The 13,605-nt window shown below is 44.6% G+C and overlaps 2 protein-coding genes across 2 annotated transcripts in view; one reads left to right on the top strand and one right to left on the bottom strand.

Moving 5' to 3' along the window:
• FAM96A (family with sequence similarity 96 member A) overlaps positions 1-11,728 on the bottom strand; it is a 16,012-nt gene extending 4,284 nt beyond the window's left edge. The window contains exons 1-3 of the mRNA XM_019533909.1: positions 11,540-11,728; positions 4,499-4,663; positions 1,239-1,288 (exon numbers count right to left, since the gene is read on the bottom strand). Of these exons, the coding sequence (XP_019389454.1) occupies positions 1,239-1,288; positions 4,499-4,663; positions 11,540-11,654 (330 nt within the window). The 5' untranslated portion in view covers positions 11,655-11,728. The remainder of the gene's footprint in view (positions 1-1,238; positions 1,289-4,498; positions 4,664-11,539) is intronic.
• Positions 11,729-11,921: 193 nt separating this feature from the next.
• SPG11 (spastic paraplegia 11 (autosomal recessive)) overlaps positions 11,922-13,605 on the top strand; it is a gene marked incomplete at its 5' end in the record, with an annotated part of 46,782 nt that continues 45,098 nt past the window's right edge. The window contains 2 exons of the mRNA XM_019533196.1: positions 11,922-12,130; positions 12,826-13,013. Of these exons, the coding sequence (XP_019388741.1) occupies positions 11,922-12,130; positions 12,826-13,013 (397 nt within the window). The remainder of the gene's footprint in view (positions 12,131-12,825; positions 13,014-13,605) is intronic.

Consider the following 13,605-nt stretch of genomic DNA (forward strand, 5'->3'; position numbering starts at 1 on the left):
CAGGGCAGGCCCTACGAGGAGAGGCTACGGGACCTGAACCTGTTCAGCCTCCACAAGAGAAGGCTGAGGGGGGGATCTAGTGGCCTGTTACAAACAAGCCGGGGGGGGGAACCAGCAGGCACCGGGGAAGTCCCTGTTCCCCCAAGCACTGCCAGGAGTGACCAGGAATAACAGTCACAAGCTGGCAGAGGGTAGAGTTAGGCTAGATATTAGGAAGCGCTACTTCATGGTCAGGGCGGCTAGGATCTGGAACCGGCTTCCAAGAGAAGTGGTGCAGGCTCCTACCCTGGGGGTCTTTAAGAGGAGGTTAGATGAACACCTTGCTGGGGTCGTTTGACCCCAGAAATCTTTTCTGCCATGGCAGGGGGTTGGACTAAATGATCTACTCAGGTCCCTTCCAACCCTAGAAACTATGAAATATAGCAGTTCTTCAGTTTAGGAAAACAAATCTCATTTCCATACCTGGTACCATAAGTAAATCACTGCAGTTTTTCTACACTCTTCTAGCAAAACCACTAACAGTCTATCTCAGTTTTTTGTTTCACAGATTACTTTTACACTGCCAGTGGAGTCTGCATTATCAAGTTCTGTCTAAAGTCAAACATTTAAAAAGATAGCAGATTGCATATTAGCTATCTTGCCCTCAAGTCAGCTTACTTCCTCAATCAGGATGAACTGTGGTTGCCCACAGTCTCTCTCAGGGACTGAAAAATCCAGTAAGTAGTTAAACATCAATGATAGTCACAATGCCTGGATGCTCTGAAGCATTTTAATGGCCCACAGTTCTTTCTGGTAAGGCATCAACAGAACTTAAAACAGTCATAGTTAAAGTGTCCTGTCTTTCATAGTTCATTGGTTGTCATTTGTGTTCAGAAAACTGATGGTAATCAGGTTCTCTTTATTGCTAGACTTCTGAAACTTAGAGCACCAAGTGCCGTGTCTCTCAAAAGGAAGTTTCTCTCAACTTCCTTTTTCTCAAAGCATTTGCCAAAGTCACTGTTACTACAAACTTCCTTTATATGCTGTGACTGCGCACTATTTGATAGGGTTGGCATGTTGTAGCTGTTAAGGTCCAGGAAATATACATACGCAATATTTAGAAAGACAGCTTTTAAATTATTGTCAAAGATATAAGTAAGCAATCCCAAGGGGTATTTTTACACAAAAAGCCAAAAAACAAAACCTGTTATTTGACACCCTTGTACATGGTCTGATAAGAGAATATAAAAATTCTTTACCTTGTGTTTAAAAGGCAAACATCTCTGAAGTTTTATTCGTAAACAAAGCCCTGCATCAAAAAAGTAAAAAAAAAAAAATGACTATTTGCATCCACAAGAATGCCAATACAGTTGACAACTGTCACTCTTTAGCATCTTCAACAGAACGCCCAATTAATACATGACAACAAAAATGAACACCACTCTGACCAAGAGATGCTTTTTCCCCCCGTCAACAAGGCAGCATATTAATAGGAAAGCTAGTGCTGTACCTCATTTGAGTTGCACACTCATTTTTCTCCACTCTCTACATTCTTCCACTGGAGGTTAGATTCTACTACTATCCTGCCAACTGCAGTTAAACACATTTCTTCTGAAAGACTTTCCCTAGTTAGCAAGCTAGCATTAGTTTCAAATGTTTTACAAAGCTGGAACAATCCAGTGGAATCCTTCTCAACCTCCAGAGCTTGCTGTACACCCAAGCTAATCAGCAGTTAACTGGTTTCTATTGTACATTATTATATTTGTTAAATGCTGGTCATGTGTACAGTACTATATAAGCCACAGAAGAATCTGGTGTGGCGAGTTTACAATTTAAATCTGGCTTAATACATTAAACTAACTACTGATGCAACAGTGAACACTGCACATTACCTATAAGCATTTAAATGCAGCATTATTTAAATGTATTACTGCACCAGTTGAACTCTTGTAGTGACAGGTTACTAGATTGCATACAATTAACCTAGAGAAAACTATATAAAAATGTAAAGTGTTCACTTCCTTAGGCATCAAAACCAGCACAGAAAGATGAAGAGGTTCTTTTAATTCACTGCACAGGTCAGATCATTGTCCAGGTGTTCCTTACAAGAGAAGAGTCTTACGGATATCTGGCCAACTTTACAGTCATCTGGCGATTCCCCATAGGACTAATCTTTTAATAATCCCAGAAGTTATTAGCCATGTTAATCTGAAGTCATGCACAAGGTAAGTCATTGCCTGTGAAACTCATGTTCCTCTGAACCAGTTAGTCCCTACAGTGCTACCCTGCCCTACTTTCTGCCTTAACAGTTACAGAAAAAAAGATATTTCATCTCTCTCATCTACCTGTTCCTTTCTGCCTGATGTTTGCTATCTGCCTAGACTTTTAAAAAAATGCCCTTCTAAAATTTTGAATAAATTAAAATCACTCACACGTAGGCTCTGCATATCCTGCTAGTTAGTTAAAATAAAATCTATCAAAACAAACTGAACAAACAACTCCCCTCTTTATCAAACAGCAGCATGTAATACCAACACCTAAGTATACTGCTCTGCCCCAACAGTCACTTAAAATATACAGGCCCTGCAAAATGCCCTGTAGGTCAATAAAAATCCTGTCTACTTCAGACAGAGAAGAGGTGGGGATTCAAAATCCTCTATGGACACCATGCTATTAGTTATTCCCCTTTTCACTGTATCAAAGAGGATTTAACATCAGCAACTACACCGATTCTCATTAAGGGTACTGCCAAGTTGAGAGATCCCTAGTAAGAAAGAAGAAAAATTAGCAACTTGAAATCAAGTAGCTGTGCAGGTGACAGGAAGTTTACAGCCTATTTCCACATGCTACATGGGTTTAAATGGTTATTGTAGCCCTTTTCTTTGACAGAATAAGGAATTGTGACTTAGGCTGTGCAACACAATAGAAATCAAACCTCAGGAATCACATCCACTTTGGTTAGCCAACTATTTCACTCTTCTGTAGCAGCAAAAGTCCTACACATGTTGCAAATGCGAGCAGCCCTGCTGATGTTGAGGTATCTGACACTTCTGGGCATCACGTTTTTTGTAAGTAAATTATTTAGTATTTATTTTGTAAGTTAATGTTTTACGTGTACCTTTGCTTTTCCATTATTCCAGCCAATAATGGAAACCCGATTTCCATTCAAATCCCATTTCTCTCATTCAAATTCAAACACTGGTTTTCTTTTAAGGAAAGTATTTAAAATATGTCAATTGGGAATCTTTGCCTCTGGTAACCTCTTGACTGTAAAATGAGCCAGACCTGATGCATTCCAACATAAGGTCTTTACAGAACTGAAGCCTAGTTATGTTACAGGTATAGCCAATCCTCCATCCCCTCAACGTGAAGTTAAAGAGAATAAGCAAAACAGAGCTTTATTTTAGTCCAAGATCTCTTAAAAATAAAAACAAAGGCCTCTCACATAATTCTGAAGATCTGAGAGACTATTTTTCTCTAAACTTCTTTACCAGTGGCAAAATGAAGGAATCACGTATGAAATCCAAATATCCCACCTAAACATGGACTTCTATCAACTACCTTCCTTCAGACGAATATCAGGGGGGTGAATCCCAGATCATTAAAACTAAAATATATATATTTGAAATATATGACACATCTGGATACAGAAGCTATTAAAGAGCTAATCTTTGGGGGTTTTTTGGTCTTTAATGGGAGTTTTGTGAGTGTAATAACTTCAGAAGCTCACCTCACAAGTTTTTTGGGGTTTTCTGCTTTATTTTTTTTTTAAGTCCCTGATGGTTACTCTCTGAAGGAAACACAATGCACCTTATGATAGTCTCTGGTCACTACACACTATCATGGTATTGTTGAAGTACGCATAGATAAGTCTCAGTAATACATTACCGCTTCAGTCTCATTTATTTTTAAAATAATCTGGCCATTGAAGTTGTAAGACGTCTTTACCATGGTTGGTAAATACTTAGACCGCTTAAAGCAAGATTAGGTTGTTACTTGGTTTACTTCTGCACCAAGCCATCTTGCAGTCCATCTGGAAACGTTCCTGTGGATTGATACTGAATTATTGCTACTTGTGCATTTGCAGTACACTACTTAAAAATGAATACTTATACTGAATTGCAAAACACTGCAAGATCCTTATTAGGAAGAGTTATTTTTAAAAGGTTGCTGTAAAGCCAAAAATTATCCAAACTATAGTGCAGCTTGGGCCTAACAGGCAGAAGTCATGAAATCATGCACATGCAGCCCCAGGCCTCTCTCCATTATTTTTGGGTATGGCTGTTGCAAGAAACACTGATACAAAGAACTCTGGAGAATAATCCCCCTAAACACAAACTAGAAGATTTATTTGGTTTATCAAGAGACTAAATTAAAAATATTATAGTATTTCTCAGCTTTGTTAACAGTTTCCAATATACAATTCCAAGTTAAATAGGTGAAAAACCTTTAGTAAAAGCAAAGGCTATAGAGTTAACAAAAAACAATAAAGGGTGCCTGAATAAAATACAAATCTTACCAATGAGAGTAGCCAAAGAACAATGAGGTACTGTTGGAGTAAACCTGATTATAACCAGATATTCCTCTTCATTTATCTCATGTACTTCAACACAGCTTTCTGTTACCACTTCCAGTTCTTCTAAAGTGTTGGGCTTCTCTGGGTCCCGAATAGTTCGAATTATATCTAAAACAGAAGAGAATACACCAGAAATGAAGGAACTTTTATAAGTAGAAACATTTGAAAAATTCACAGGGTTTTAAGAAGTTGTCTTCCTAGCAGTTCTTGTTGTTCATTCCCAGAAAACGCCTGGTTACTGAAACCTCTTTCTGCTCAGTTTACCCAAGAGTAACAGAAGCCAAAAAATGCTAAGAATATTTCTATGTCCGTGACACTTAACATTAGAAGCATCAATTCTGCTCTGGTCTGATAGTCAAAACACAGACCTTACACAGAACTCATGTGAATTCTAGCTTATCCTGTGACTATATCAAGCCCTTTTTAAACAGTCTCTGTGGCTGTCCATGCCTACCTTATTGAAAAGGTAACAGTTCCAATTGTGTGCATAGTACTTTACGTATTGAAAGCAAAAAATAAAAAGTCTTTATCTTGCACAGCTTATAAAAGCACTTCATAAGATTTGGCTCAGGAAGCCTTGTAGGCTTCTGTTATTTTCAGTATTTCTCATTATAATCTAATTTAGGACATCCTGAAGATTGCTAAGTGCCTCCAGTTTAAGTTTACTTATTTGGGAGCAAGAGAGTCAAAGTCTCAAATAATTATTCATTCTACAAATACTACTGTATTTAATACAGACTGTAAAACAGGGGTGGGAAATTATTTTGGTCAGAGGGCCACTTAGGAAGTTTTAGTGAGCTGTCGCAGGCCAGGTCAGTACCCTTTTCCCCTCACAGCACCTCACCAAAACTCCGTAAGTGGCCCCTATGCACGGCCAAGCAGTTGGGATGGGGCTGTGGGTGGGCAGGGAGCAGCACCTGGGAGTGGGATGGGCAGGTAAAGCTGAGACTGGGATCAGGATTGCAGGACGGTGACAGCACGGGGCTGGGGCCTGGGGCAGAGCCACTATTTGCTGCCCATATGTCCGTGCAACAGGTGCTGGTTCCACAGGCAGGGGCATGCGGGGAGTGGATCACAGCTCTGCCCTGGCCCCAGCCCCATGCTGTCACCGCCTGCTGATCTTGGGGTCTCCACAGAGACTTGCCGGGACCCGCGTGGGCAGGGCACGTGGCTGGGCAGATGGGTTGGGGCTGCAAGCAGATGGAGAGCCAAATTGGGGAGCAGCATGGTCAGGCGGGACCAGGAATTGGGATCGCAGACTGATGACAGCATGGAGCTGGGGCCTGGGGCAGAGACACAATCTGCTCCCCATTTGTCCCTGCCCATGGAACCAGCAGTCATCACAGGGACGTGCAGGGAGCGGATCATGGCTCTCGGCATGGGGCCAGGGCATCACCACCCTGCAATCCCGGCCCCAGCTGCTTCTGGAAGCAGCTCCCTGCCCACCTGTGGCCCCATCCCATCCTCCTGCCTGCAGCACTGCCTACCTGTGCAGACCCCACTCCCAGACAGGCTGGAGTGCCTGGGTAGTGGGGCTGGTCCGGCAGCAGCAGCCAGAAGGAGCCACTGCTGGGGCTGCCAAAAAACCTAGTCCAGCCACCATGCCACACCAGCCCTACAAGAGCCATAGCCCAGGCTGTCACCCATGCCAGGGCTCAGTAGGGTCAACAGACTTGCTTTAGGCCAGACAAAATGCCTCGCCAGGCCAGATCCAGCCAGCAGGCCATATTTTGCCCACCCCTGAAATAAAAGCTAACTTTGAACTCAAAGTTGTCAGCAACTTCTCAAGTTTTATTTTTTTTAAAAAGATCATCCCTATCCAAACCATTTTGCCCTGTCTCAGGTAGGGCATGGTACTAGATGACCTATGGAGGTCTCTTCCAGCCCTACTTCTCTCTGATTCTATAAAAATTCAGTTCTTGCAGAGACTTCAATTAAAGTTACTCAGGTTTTAACAGTCCAGAAACTAACCCATTGAAGTTTCTTGCCTCAGGAGTTTTACCAACAGCCATTAAGACTATAGTCTATACTCAACCTTTTTTGACACAAGGCATCCCAGAGAAGTTGCCAGCTTAGTTTTCACTTATTTTTTGACCACAGAAAATTAACAGAGCAATTCTTCTGTTGCAAAGAACTCAGAAAACCCATAAGAGCTCAGAACACATTTAACATTACGGATTCCTATTTGAAATCTCTGGGTTTATCATCATGTGAATCATGTTTGCACACCTAATGGTGCTAACACTGCGTGGTGCCCTTGAAAGGATCTCAAGGCACCCCGCGATGCCACGGCACCCTGGTTGAGAATCACTAGACTATACGATGCACTGGTTACATACAGGTCTAGAACGTACTGCTGCATTAAAGAGAGGGATCAAACCAAAATGTTTTACTTTCTAGTAAAATTAACCGCCAGACAGTGTTAAGATTTCAGTTATCATGTGAGTCTATAAATTATAAAGTTTGTATATGAGTGCTTGTGTTTTAGACAGTGTATGAGATCCAATTACTGAGTACTTGAAGTATAGCTAATAATCCAACTGAATTAATGTTAGTGAAAAAGCATGCAGCTGAAGCCTCACTCTATTGGCATAATAAATCACTGCTGTTTACAGACTAGAGTGCTTCAAGGAACACATAAGCCACAGCTTGCATCTGACCTCCAATTTTATGAGCAGCATTTCTACAGGGTCATTTATAGACCACATGGTAATAAATGAAAATAATGCATCTGTCTTATGATTTTAGGTGGCTCAGATTTAAACAAATTCATATTTGTAAAATGTTTTCCTGTCCTCACAAGTCCTATAAAATGCCGACTATTAATGCCTCTTTGGAAGCGAGAATCTTAGTTGGATTCAAAAGTCATTAAACATGTGCCATTATTGTGGTGAAAGCTGGGATTTTCAAACAGGCCCCAAGAGATAAAACACCCAACTTACAACTTTCAAAGGGATTGTGCACCTATCTGACATCAAGAACTAGAATAGTCCTTAATATTAGAAACATAGTCCCTGGGCATGCTAGTCTTGATGCTCTATGGGACATTAAGCCCAAATTCAATTTATCGGTTAGTAGAGAAGAAACCCTTTTAACCAACAGCTCTGGTTTTAAATATCTGAAGCATAAAAAGCACAAGTTGAGGTTTTGAGCAGCTCGTGTGCTTGTAGGAAGCTACTAATAGTTTTATTTTTAAATTACTTGACAGTTATTGTGAAGCTGGAGATTAAGGAGGACATTTTCAAAGGAGCTGAAGTCTGTGAGCAGGAGATCAGAAAGGGCATACAGACCAGGGAGCGGAAAGCTGAGCAGCAGACTGGGCAGGGAAAAGGGATGAGTGCCGCTTGGGAAGGATGCAGGGCTAATATGTGTCACAGCTACCAACAAGGCTGCCCCCCAGTGAGCTAGGACAAGAAAGGCTTATCAAATCTAAGGTTTAGGGCACAAGCTGAAGGTCAACTAGCTTAGTAAGGAATCCTTTTACTATGGCCTCCAATGGTACATAACTGAACAGCTGCACAAGTGAATGGTGGGCTCCCATACACGTTTCTCTACACATTAGGGCATGGTGCTATTGGCATGATAACAGGAATCCACTGATTTGTGCCACAGTAGTTAAAGGCACCACAAGACTGCAACCACACCACCATTTCTAAGAACATTTTTTTCCAAGTTAGGAGACTGATAAAATTTTGCATTTTTTCCAGAGGGAAGACTCATAATCATATTGTGACAAGGGGAGATGATCCATTTAAAATGAGACAAAATGCTTCCTTTTTTTGCCAAGTACTTTATTCAGTACTATTTCAGATAGCAAAAGCAAGCCTGAGTGAAAGTATGTGTGAAAGAGTGTATTTTCCCTTCCTGTTTCTCCCCCACTCCCTTTAGACTCCTAGGCATGGGCTCACATGGACGATTTTGTAACCATCTTAAGGAGGCCAATACAAAAATAATGCACTAATCCATATTTATCCATACCAGCTAAAAATAAGCCTCAGATGGAATAATTTTCTTTGTCATATAAAACGTGGTTACCAATTATATTTCATTTGTTATGTGCGATGTTAAAGAGCATTAATCCTTGCAGGGCACTTTTCTTGTACCCTGTAATAATTTAAACACATTTCATTGTACAAGCAAATAGAAGGAGTTTTACTAGTAGTAGTTTTATTTAGCTCACAAAGTTTTAAAGATGAATCCCAAAGCAAGATTTAGAATGTGTTTTAGTGGGTGTTCCCTAAAGACACATTACCTTCTACATGGATTCAGCAAGATTTGAGTGATGGGGAGGGGAAGGAGGGAGAACACACTTCAACAAAATGCTCCAACAGACCCCTTTAGGCAAACATTTATTGCATGGATACCTGCAATCACAGGGGACTGAACTCAGTGACCTTATATACACTGTCCAGTCCTATATTTCTCACAGTTATATGACATCTGGCATGACTGGGAATCACAGCATCTTGATTCTATACCCAACTAATCCCACTGGGACAAGTCACCTCAATCCAGTTCAGCTGAATCTAGGTGCCTTTCAGTCTACCAAAATTATCCTCACACCAGCAGGGGCTTAGGAAACAGCTATTATTTACTTGCTTGTTCCTGCTGAGCTGAGATATCCAAGCACCTACTCTCATCGACTTCATGTATCTACTGGATACAAAAAATTATGGATTTATGGCACATGATAACATGCCTGCCATCTGATAACCCCAGGTAACCTCTCATTTCTACCAGCTGGCCAGAGACTCCCTATGCCTGATGAAGGGTGACTGCTCCCAAAAGCTTGTTAAGAACTTTTTTCCAACTACTCAGTTGGTCTAATAAAAAGACATCACAACACGGCTACAACCGAAAACCCAGCAACATTCCTCTCGTGTCCCAGCCGTCTCGCACCCGTAAACTCCCATCTCCTCTGATCTTCACTGCCATGCATTTGCATTTTCACTTTCACTGACCTGTATTTTGCATATTGGCTTAAGCGTCTATTCGACCCTAGAGAGCACACAAATACCAGCAGGCTCTCCCTATGCCTGAAGAAGAGTGTTTGTATCAGAAAGCTTGCAAAGAACCATTTTCCAACTGCCCAGTTGGTCTAATAAAAAGATATCACATTTACTCAAAGAACCTTGCCTGCCATTAATATTCCCAGAATTCCTAAAGTACTTAAGAGAGTACAAGATTGCATTAAGTCAAAAAAATAATTACAAGCTATTTAAATTGACAACAAGTACCCAAGTAAGTTCTTCCACATCCCTTTACCACTCCTTCCCACACTATTTAATTTTTTTTTTGGATCGCACCAGATTTAAAGAAGAGCAGTTTCTTTAAAATTGCCCAACATAAGATCCTACCTATAGCAGCCTACAAATTTATGGCACTTGAAATTCAAGGCTTCCACAGCACTTTACAAGCAGAAGTATGTTGCAAGATTCACCTACCGAGGCGGTTTTGTATTTAACAGAACAGGAAAGCCAGACAAAGTTCTTTACTGAAGGTTACTCAGTAATTCAGTGGCAAAACAGGTCAGAGGGTGCAACTTCTGACTCTCTGTCCCATGACGCAGCCACAACCCCCAGTACTGAGAGGAGCCTTGTGTTTAGTTGCTTTAAAAATACAACAGATGAGTGAATCTTTTTGTGCATTCTTGCCCAAATAGATGCTTCTTTTTTCATATGCTGCCAGATATCAGCTTCCGAATCTATAAGCCACTGTATAGTATTATTGCTCAATGTGCAGGTCCCATCTGCCCCGTCTGGGCATTTGTAAAGATTACAGGTACTCCTTACTTAACGTCCTCCTGGCAAATGCTGTTTCATTATTATGTCTCTGATCTATTAGATAACAGACTCATTTAAAGTTGCACAATGTTTAGTGATAACATTGTTTGCCCGCCGCCTGCTAGTAGGTTAATTACTGTGACATAACTGGATACACTTAATATTGTTTTGCTTCAAGTTGTATTTTTCAACTTGACGTTAAGTGAGGAGCAGTTGTACAGCTTTTGAAGTGCTGTGACGTTTGTTGATCGTAGCCATGGTGGTCTAAGGACATCGGCAGACAAGGTTCTCTAGGCAAAGGTGATATCTTTTATTAGACCAACTAAAGAGTTGGAAGAACGATGTCTGTTGGACACCACATTCGCACATGGGGCTGCCCAAGATGCGGCCATATCCAGGTCTCAGTCTGCTCAGCTTGACCCAGGCTCTTCTGTGAAGGCTGTGCCTCATGGCAGACTGACTTGTTGGTATAAAAAGCTGATCTTTCCCAGCAATCAGCCCCTCCATGGAGATCACTTAACAAAAAGTCACATTTAGGACCGACCCCTGGAGGGAGTTGGGAAATCCTCAAAACCACTACCGAAACAAGGCAGAAACGCTCCTCCCCTGCCACTCTGCCTCAGGAAGCTCAGCCAGCTCAGTGCTTGCACTGCAAGGAGCGCCTTGAATGCTCCCATCCCCTGACTGGGATGCGACTCATTCCTGGTTTTGGAGGGAAGGCTCACACTGGTGAGATGGAAATGAGACTGAGAGAGGAACCGGAGACTCTCCAGGCACTGCTGTAGGGGGGAGGCAAGCAGGAGTGGACCCAGAGGGGGTGCACTGGGCTGCAGGACCCATCCAGAAGTCCCTAAAGCTGGTGCAAACCCTCTCTCCCTTCCAGAAAGGGGGAGGGGGGCACCCCTGAGCAGGAAGGGGAGAAATTTCCACCACCTTCAGGGCATTCAACCCTTTCCACCCAGAGACTCCCGCACCCCCCGGAGGAAACCTACCTCTAGCTAGGGGGAGGGGAGGGGAGGAGGTGAAAAAGCTCCCAGACCTTCCCTTCCCTATTACCGTATTTCCCTCCAATTACCTTATTTCTCCACAGCACGCCTGTCCTGACGAGAGGCGGGGGCATTCCCCCTGCCCCTTAGGGCGACCCGGGACCCCCCTCCCCGCCCCAGGCCGAACGCGCGCGAGCGGCGGCAGGGATAGTCACCATACACCTCGAGCGCTCGGTCCTGCTCCATGGCCTGGGTCCCCGGGGCATGACGGCCCCTACGGAGCCCGGAGAACCACAGCAGCCGACCCAGTAACCCGCCCAGCAGCGCCATCCTCCCGCTCCGCCATCGGAGGGCACCGATCCCGCGCGGCCACCGTCCCGCCACTCCAGCCTCAGCGCCGGCAACTTCCTGGTCGGAGGGGGCGGGGCTGGCCGCCGGGGGCCGGGCGTTCGAGGGGGCGGGGCTGACAGCCTCCCAGCCGTCGGGCGGAGGGTTCTCAGCTGACCGGAAGCGAGGGTCTCTTCCAAGATGGTGGCGCCTGCGGCTGCCTCAGCCTGGGCCGGAAGTGGGGGCCGTGAGGCGGCCGGGCGCCGCTAGGGCATAGCCATGGCGGGGCTGCGGGTGTTGCTGGTGGCCCTGGGCGAGGCGGGCGCGGGCCCCCCGCGGGACGCGGTGCGGGCCAAGCTCAACCAGGGCCAGGACGCGCTGTGCAGCCTCCTCGCCTCGGGCGGGCTGCACGTCCGGGGGCTGGCGCCGGGCAGAGCCGGCCGTGGCCATGGCAGCGCCGGGTCCGGAGCCTGCGCCGAGTAAGCGCTCGGCGTGAGGGGCAGGCCGGGCTGGGGGTGCACGTGTGCGTGTGTGTACGTGTACACGTGTGTTCCTGTGTAAGAGTGTGTATGCGTGTATTTCTGTGTGTGTGTAAGGGTCTGCGTACGTGTACACGTGTGTATGTGTACACATGTATTTCTGCGTGTAAGGGTCTGTGTGTGTGCCAGTGTGTGTACGCACATGTGTAAGGGTGTGTATGTGTGTTTGCGTGTGTGTAAGGGGTTATGTGTGTGTGTACATGTACATGTGTTTCTCTGCGTGTGTAAGGGTCTGGGTATGCGTATGTGCATGTTTGTGTGTGTAAGGGTGTCTATATATGTGCACACACGTACATGTGTTTCTGGGTTTGTTTCTGGGTGTATGTAAGGGTTTGTGGTTGTGCGTGCATACACACGTGTTTCTGCATGTAAGTGTACGTGTGTGTAGGTCTCTGTGTATGCATATGCATGTGTTCCTATGTGGACATGCATCTGTGTGTGTGTGTACGCGTATACATGTGTTTCTGTGTGTGTGTAAGGGGGTGTGTATGCATGTGCGTGTAGACTTGTGTATGTGCACAGTGCGTGTGTACACTTCTCAGCTGTTTGGTAGGCGCCCAGTGCTTGGGGAGTAGGCTGCGGCTGGAAAGAAGGTCCCGCACACAAATAACATGCGTTGCACATTGTGCCCTTAGTTTCCTGTGGGAGGACAGTGACCTTGAGGATGGTCCCCCTGCAAACGAGTCAAAACTACTGGTTCTTAGCGAAAACTGTGAATTACTTGTCTATGAATTCGGTACAGAGGATGGCAACTCGGACATGAATTGCCTGTACAGCTGTAAGGAAGATATGCTTAAAAAGCTCCTTGAAATTAAAAATATTTGTGAGTACATTCAGTCTATTTTCCATATTTTTAAAATTCTGGCAATTTTGGGGCCCAGTTTTTTGGTGTCTTTTCCAGTAGCTTTTAAAATAATTAGGGGATACAGGGCTGGCATTTAGGAGTGTGTGAAATATTTTCATGCTGTCTATAACGTTTGGGTTTTCAACTCTGTATTCATGAGGTATGTGCTTACTTATCAGTTGTCCAAATGGACAGGCCTGAAGCAAGAAACTACTGGGAAGCAAAGTGGTACAAAGTAATGAGTGGTTCAGAGTAGGGGTGCACTGGTAGAGATTTTTTGGGCTGATAACAATGGCCAGTTGTTAATAACCATATTGGCCAATACCAATCTGTAGCCCCCCACTCCCAGCACTGCTGCCACTCGCCCCAGCCCCCCTGCCAGGAAGAGCCCAGCACAGCCCATCCTCATCCCACACATAGATCCAGGGGTGCATGCCCCATGCCCTCCTGGGGTATATGGAGCAGCAGGAGCCGCCACCCCCTCCCTGCACCCCTGGACGATTTGCTCATGGCTCCGTCCCGTGTCCTGCCCCGGCTGTGCAGTGCCTGCCCCAGCCCCAGCCCCAGCCCC

Source organism: Crocodylus porosus, unplaced genomic scaffold, assembly GCF_001723895.1.
Source record: "Crocodylus porosus isolate Cpor-Errol unplaced genomic scaffold, CroPor_comp1, whole genome shotgun sequence".
NCBI classification, from domain to species: Eukaryota; Metazoa; Chordata; order Crocodylia; family Crocodylidae; genus Crocodylus; species Crocodylus porosus.